This window comes from Megalopta genalis, chromosome 6 (assembly GCF_051020955.1).
Source record: "Megalopta genalis isolate 19385.01 chromosome 6, iyMegGena1_principal, whole genome shotgun sequence".
NCBI lineage: Eukaryota > Metazoa > Arthropoda > Insecta > Hymenoptera > Halictidae > Megalopta > Megalopta genalis.
The window spans coordinates 1,369,547-1,377,967 of NC_135018.1; the positions used below are offsets into that span (position 1 = coordinate 1,369,547).

Below are 8,421 nucleotides of genomic sequence, written 5' to 3' on the forward strand. Positions count from 1 at the left end.
GATCGAAAGTTTTCATTTTCCCTAATGAACGACAGAATTTTCTGGATCGCTCGCTGTTCGACGTATAATTTTAAAGTGTGCGAAATTATTGATATATATTATATATATTATATTATATTATTATATTTTATTATATAGAATTTAACGAAACCACGTTTCACGTACAGTCGATCTATTCGAAGTGAAATTTCCGATTAATATTCGGGCAACTTTTAAAACGCGACAACAGTTTTAGAACTGGCTTTAAACGGCTTGAATTACTTTTAGATGGTAGAGAGACCGGTCCACATTTTCAGCATGCATGTAACTTAACGAGATCTGCAAAACGCATTTTTTTCAATTTTCGTTACAGCCTCTGATAAAAAAGGTTGAATAACGAGGGATTTTTATTTCATTTTGTCACTCTAAGTAATGGCAAAATTGCCATGAAGTAGTTTAATCACTGTCCAGTATACTAGTCCCTCTATCATCTAAAAAAGTTCAAATTGTTCAAACTTAAAATAGTTATTAAGTTTCAGAAGGTGTCCGAATATTAATTAGCTTTGCAAATAAGTTAAAACTGTTTTACTTCAGTTGTGTGGAGTATATAGAGTATATTCGATGTATATATAGTATATATTTCAGTTATGTATATTCAGTTATATTTCAAATATATTTCAAATATATCTTAATTATATAAATATATTTCAAATATATTTTATATTATATTATAATGATTTTATATTATATTATATTATATTATATTATATTATATTATATTATATTATATTATATTGTATTATATTATATTATATTATATTATATTATATTATATTATATTGTATTATATTATATTATATTATATTATATTATATTATATTATATTATATTATATTATATTATATTATATTATATTATATTTTATATAGTTCAAATATATGAGCCGTTTATTTTGAAAGTGGCATAAGTCACTTTTTCAAAAAAATCGAGTTAATGGTAACACTGGTTACAATTGAACGGTATCTTTTCATTTAAGAAAAAAAAAGTCACTTATGCCACTTTCAAAATAAACGGCTCATATTTTAACTATATAAATATATTTCAAATATACATGAGAAATATATATAATAAAATTCGGGAGAATTTATTCCCGACACCGGATTTATTCAACACCGGATAAAATCCGCGAGAAAATTCGCGAATTTGTACAAGAATCTGGAAATGTATAATCGACCGAAATCCGGTATATCGGCTGTAATCGTTAAAGGGGTTGAAACGAATGACCCGAGACCCGTTGACCAATAATTTTCCGATAGGTTTCCTAAGCGAGCTGTTCAACATACGCGTGGCGAATTGTCGCGGACCCAGATTTTCAGGTAGAACCAGCCGAAACACTTCCTGGGTGACGGAGACTGAAACACTGCATTCCGTGTATACAGGGCGTACGCGTTACGTGACGATTGGACAGGGTACCCGTACGATCGAAAGAAAAAAAGATCAGTCGAAATCGACCAACCGTGAAAGTTAGTGGTTGGCCGGACCATTTACCCTAGATACGCTCGTCCATATAGAAGTGCGTCGCGACGCGGCCGCCAGTTTCGTCCAGCTAGCATCCTGAAATCACCTACACCTTCGCTATGCAGTTCTTCGTGAGTACCATTGCTGTATTTCTTATCCGTCGTTATTAATCGCATCTTTCCGTCGAATTTTTACGGTGGCTCTTTATTCTCTTTATTATTTGTACGTTTGTCTGTCACGGCTCTAACTTCCCCGCGTGTGTTAAATATCGTTTACAGAATGTTTAATACGTGTTTAATACGTTCGGTGCCGTGTGAATTGCTATGGTAAATTTTCATTTTCTAGTTTCGGTGTCATTAATTAGATGACTCTGATATTGTGCGAATTTTTCGAGTTAATATTTGACACTTAATGTGTTAAACAGTTGGCTGTCGCGATCTCTTTGAAAAGTGTGCAAGTTATCGTAATTATACTGTATTGTGAGCTTATTTCTAAAGCTTATTATTATTGAAGCTTTGTTATTAAAGCTTGTTATTATTGATGCTTTATTAATAAAGCTTATTATTATTGAAGCTTTGTTATTATAGCTTGTTATTATTGAAGTTGTATTATTAAAGCTTATTATTATCATCGAAGCTTTATTATTAAAGCTTGTTATTATTGATGTTTTATTAATAAAGCTTATTATTATTGAAGCTTTGTTATTAAAGCTTGTTATTATTGAAGTTGTATTATTAAAGCTTATTATTATCATCGAAGCTTTATTATTAAAGCTTGTTATTATTGAAGTTGTATTATTAAAGCTTATTATTATCATCGAAGCTTTATTATTAAAGCTTATTATTATCGAAGCTTTATTATTAAAGCTTATTATTATTAAAGCTGTATTATTAAAGCTTATTATTATTCAAGCTTTATTATTCAAACTTATTATTATTATTGAAGCTTTATTATTTAAGCTTACTATTATCAAAGCTTAATTATTAAAGCTTACAATGTTTCTGAAGACAGAGGAATTTGGAATGGTGGCATCGTAGAAAAAAATACAGTAAATTCTCCCTAATTTTCCTTCAGCTTATTAACAAAAATGGACAATTTTAATACATTATAAGATTATAAGATTAATACATGCATTTCCAATATCTGAAAATCAAAGATTTGGCATGCAACTGCCCAGGGAAGACGTTAAAATTTTATAGAGTACGCTCTACAGATTTTTATACATTCCTGCTGCCAGTTTGTTTACACTTTCCTGAAAGCAAATATGTATGGTTACAAGGCAGAACGCCACACGTTTTCGCTTTCTAGATTTTTCGCTTAAACTTCTCATCGCCAATTTCTATGTATATAGGTTAAATAGCCTAATTTCCCCCCTTCAAATCAAAGGGGTGACGTCGACATTAATAAATATATTCTGGGTTTCTTCTAAGTTCCCCGACCCCCGCATTAACCCTCGAACGGCGGACCTTCTTGACAAAAATATACTTGTTTATACCTCGGATTATATTGGGTTGGCAACTAAGTAATTGCCGATTTGTACAATGAAATCAAAAATTTTTTTTTACTTGGAATAAAGTTTAATCTGTAATGTATTTTCCATTTTGTTCGATGACCTTTCGCCATCTCTCTGACAACTTGAAAATTCCACGCTCGTAGAAAGTCTGATCCTTTTCGGCCAGAAACTGAGTTAAGCGAGATTTTATAGCGTCATCGTCATTAAAAGTTTTACCACGAAGGGAGTTGTCCAGGGATCGAAATAAGTGGTAATCCGATGGCGCGAGATCAGGGCTATACGGTGGGTGTAACATCAATTCCCAACCAATATCCATCAATTTTTGCCGAGGGGACAAAGACGTGTGCGGCCTAGCATTGTCCTGCTGGAAAATGACACCTTTACGATCGACCAATTCTGCTCGCTTTTCCTTGACCGCTGCATTCAATTTGTCCAGTTGCTAACATTCACGGATAATAAAAAATAACATAATAATAATAATAATAATAATTTTATAATATATAATAATATATATAATATAATTATTATATATATTTATATATTTATTATAATATTATATATTATAATATAATTATATATATATATAATATATATAATAAAAAATAACATAATAATAATAATAATAATAATTTTATAATATAACATTTACGGATATCATAAAAATGGGAGTGAGATACATCTACAACTGAAATCGGCAATTACTTAGTTGTCAACCCAATATATAACGTTATTTGGCAACATTTATCAACGTCTATGTTGAAGATACTCCTTCCTTCGACATTTTTCGTAGACCTCAATGAAACGTCGGAAAATGTAAATTAATTGTCACGAACCAACCGTTCAAATGACGATGTTGGGTTCAAACAGACCTGAGCTCCGTCGTTCGAGGATCGAGCGAACGGTAACGGCACGGCAGCGAGGGGATATTAATAGCGAACATTCAAGTTCACATGAAACGAGCGGCCTCGTACACTGACCGCGATCGACGGAAGTTGCTTGAAATTGTTTTGGCCTACATTATTTCATAGAAAATTCCCGTCTCTTATCGGCAACGTGAAGTCCGCGCTGGCATTTGAAAGGTGGCCGGTTGCATTAAGTGCTTTCATCCTTTCGCCTTGCGGGAACCAAGCGCGCGCGCGCGCGGCGTCCTATTCAGTTTCTAAGCTAATGTGCTCCGCAGGAAATCGGTAAACTGCATTCTCCGACTTTCTCGGTCGCAACCGATTCGAGCCGGCGCGTGACGGTTGTCTTTTTTTCTTCTTCTTTTCTTAATTTGCGCGCGCGATGCGAACGCGTCCATTCGTGACACAGAATTCTACATTAATGATCGGATCATACTGTCTCGCGGAGCGGTGAAATGAGACTAAAGTGGGTCGCGTTACATCGTCGGATGTAGGAAAATAGAATATGTGAAATGTTACCGGATCCTCGAGACGCGCTCGCTCTTCGAACGCTTCGGAACACTTCGCCGCGTCGAGGAGAAGAAATCGCTTGTGCAGAAAATCGTTTACGATATAAGTAGAACTACTGATTAAACAAACGTGAGAATCGTAATTATACGTACACGTCTTACACAAAGAAGATATTGCACGTTTTTATTAATATCTTAGCTAGTTTTAATTGGACGATTTTTTATGGGATATTTTTATATGGGAAATAATGTTGGAAGGAAAAAACATTAATTGTAACATTCTTAAGTTTAGCCTAAACATATTTGTGCTGAAATATTTTTTGGGGCCAAGAAAAGTAACGAAGGTTCTTTCAGTCACAATAGTTGCTTACATTTTAGTGAAATTTCCATTAGCTTATAATTTATTCATTTGCTTGATTCGTCACTAATTCAGTTTATTATGTAATTCTAGATTTTATTGTTAGCCGTGGCGCCTATTTATGCTGCCGGAAATCCTTTAGGAGAAGATCATCAATATGTTAGTTCTGGTAAAGTATATATTATAGTAATATTCATTTAATTAACTACAGAAATAACAATTTGCCCAATACGTGGGTGCTAGTTTTTTCATTTTCGGATTTGAGGATATATTGTACTCTCGTATGGTAACAGTTATTTCGATTTTGTACGTCAATTTGAGAACAATGACGAAAACAAAGAAACTATAATGAAGATGAAAAGTACAGTTCGAATGTGACAACTCGTGCGAACAGTGTGCAAGAATATTCTTCTGTTTTAGTAGAGAGATTACTATCATAATATTACTTAAAATTAAAAATACTATTATTAATACATACTTTCAGTGTACACATGTATTATGATTAATCATATTCAGTGTGCAAGAATATTCTTCTGTTTTAGAAGAGAAATTACTATTATAATATTACTTAAAATTAAAATTGCTATTATTAATACATACTTTCAGTATACATATGCATTATGGTTAATCAAGAACTAGTATACATGCATATCAGTGTTGGTCATTAATCAATAAAAATCTTTAATTCGATTAAATGATTGATGAAAACGATTGAAGGCATTAATCATCTCAAAAGTACCATAATTTAGGAATACACTGTAGAGTGATTCATAATTTTTGAGACAATGACAATACCTCCTATTCGTGAATAATTCTCCCCATAACATAGGCAGAGACGATCGCTAGATAAGCATTGGATTACAATAATTGAGCCGTTTATTTTGAAAGTGGCATAAGTCACTTTGTTTTTAAGTCGATATATTTAAGGGTTTGCGTTTGAACACGTTTCAAAATATGGATGCTAACTTTCGAGAAGATCTACTTGTATTTGTTATCTCAGGATACTGATATTTTTCTCGGTATAAATAATTTCGTATAAACATTAAAAAATCACCACTTTTCATTACGGTAAAGTGACTTATGCCACTTTCAAAATAAACGGCTCAATTATATATATATATAATATAATACATATTATATAATATATAATATATAATATATAATATAATAATAATTATAAAAAATAATTAATTATATAAATATAAAAAAATAATTATATAATATAATATATAATATATATAATATATATTATATAATACAATATTATATAATTATTAATATTATATAAATATATATATTATATAATTATATATACTTTCAAAATACGAAACTAAAAATTCGAATTAAATTCTAGGACGTTCGAGGACAGTGTACATTAAACTGTTCAATTTTTAGGTCATATTCGCGAGAAGAGGCAACCTCAGAACTACGCTCACAATCAGTTGAATCAGGGCTCGACAGCTCACATACAGCAATTGCTGCAGGCTCAAAATGTGCGGCCGCCACTGGTCAATATCCCGCCGCAGCAAATTCCGAAGTTGGGCCCGTCTCAGCCGATCAAGCCGCAGTATCTGAATCAGGCGCAGGTCTCGCAGTACCGGCCGCAGGTGTCGATCGGGAACGGGGCCCAGCAGCCGAACTACAAGAAACCGATCGTCCCCCAGCAACCGCAGTACCGTCCCCCCCAACCGGCTAATTATCCCCAGCAGCAGCAGATAAGACCGAATTACAACGTGCCGCAACAGCCGCAACAGCCGCAATACTCGTCGAAATTGCCGCCGCACGTTCAACAACTGCTACAATTCCAGAAGAGCCTGACTAATTAATCGGAATTCTAAGCGCGGAGCATAGAGCAAAAAGCGTAGATTAAAGCTGTCCCACGGTGTGATATTTGCAAAAGTGAAAGGGTTGGAGTTGGATTCGTTCGATCTCGTTCGAATATTTGAGCGGAAACTACCGTAAATTCTCCCTAATTCGCGGTTAGGTGAATGGACAATTTGGGCAGAGATGCGATTATTCGAGCCTTGTGCCTCGTGCTTATGAATTGTTTATATAATTTTATATATAATATATATAATTTTATATAATTATTATATATATTATTATATTATATAATATATATTATATATTACATATTATTATTATATATTATTATATAATATATATTATATATTACATATTATTATTATATATTATTATATAATTTTATATATAATATATAATTATATAATATATTATAATTATATTATATTATATTATATATATTATAATGATTATATATAATATATAGTTTTATATAATTATCATATACGATTTTATATAATTTTATAATCGTATCTGCTCTTCCCAAATTGTCCAGTTTCGCGTACAATCTGAGCGTCGATTAGGGAGAATTTACTGTGATTAACGTTGTTCGAGTATTTGAATCGGGATCAGATCTTTCCTACCGTTTCTTCCTTTCATCGCCGATCGAGCGGATCGTTTCGAGCGTTTATTCGGAAGAAAAAACCGAGACACAGCTTTTTCATTACAGTTTCAACATTATCCTCTCGCTGCATCGATTCCGTTACGCGAGCAGCCTTGTATCGTTCCCTGTTCTGTCATTCTTTGTATCCAATCTCGTTTTCGCTTCCATTTACCGTTATTCCTGCCTTGAAATTGATTCACTTTCCGAATGTACCTTGTTTCTAGAAATATAGCTATCGTAAGGTCTCTCTCCCCTGCAGTAGCACCGTACACGATAACAATAGATTCTCATATCAATATCTACGTAGTTGTGGGACGTCGTCGCATAAACGAAGGTGTATATTAATATTAATATGTTCTAAGGGTGTGATTTATTACTGTTATTTATTAGCTGGTAGCTGATGGTCGCAATGGCTTAACCTTAACCCTTTATCGTTTTAATTATCACTCAACTGTTCAGGTAACACGTACATGTCGGATGTCGATCGTTCTTAGAATTAATTATATATAAAATGCTTTACGAATATAAAGGGTTAGAAAAATGTCAACTGTTCTTCGCTGAATCGTATTTTTTATTAATAAATGGATCTGTAAACGATAAGACACGTGGTGTATTGAATCCGTCGATAATGTATTAATAGGAAATGATATGTATATCGATCAAAATTAATAACATTTCGATTTCATTTACATCGCAAGGGGGTCTTTTCCTCGGCGGGATATATATTTATATATATATTATAATTTATATATAAATATATATATTATATTAATATTATATTATATATTATATATTATAATATATATATTATATAAATTGTATATATTATTATAATATATATATATAATAATATATAATTTATATATATAATTATTAGCGGTCGCAAAATTAAGTATAACGATGCAAATCTGCGGATCCGCGATCTCCAAAGTTTATACAACGAATATACGCAAGAATAATAACACTAATAACAATAATAACAACAAATATACATAATAATAATAGCTATATATGCATAAAGAAAGCACAAGCGACTCGAAAAGCCAACGAAAAATAAAACTGCACTGTCTCGTGTCGATTTTCGCCTCGAATACTCGGCGATCTTCGCGGAGAATCTCGGACGATTCCGATGCGGAATGATGCGTCAACGAACCGCGTCGCGAGTTCATCGTCGA

At 32.5% G+C, this 8,421-nt stretch overlaps 1 protein-coding gene across 1 annotated transcript; it reads left to right on the plus strand.

Moving 5' to 3' along the window:
• Positions 1–1,520: 1,520 nt before the first annotated feature.
• Positions 1,521–7,846, plus strand: LOC117218554 (uncharacterized). The gene is made up of 3 exons (XM_076522868.1): positions 1,521–1,628; positions 4,873–4,948; positions 6,175–7,846. The coding sequence occupies exons 1-3, from the start codon at positions 1,617–1,619 to the stop codon at positions 6,603–6,605; spliced, it is 519 nt and encodes a 172-aa protein (XP_076378983.1). The 5' UTR covers positions 1,521–1,616; the 3' UTR covers positions 6,606–7,846.
• The last annotated feature ends 575 nt before the right edge of the window (positions 7,847–8,421 follow it).

Excerpts from the sequence above, each read along its gene's own strand:
- LOC117218554 (XM_076522868.1), top strand. Across the intron at positions 4,949-6,174 it reads TCATCAATATGTTAGTTCTG|GTCATATTCGCGAGAAGAGG; the intron begins GTAAAGTATATA and ends TTCAATTTTTAG.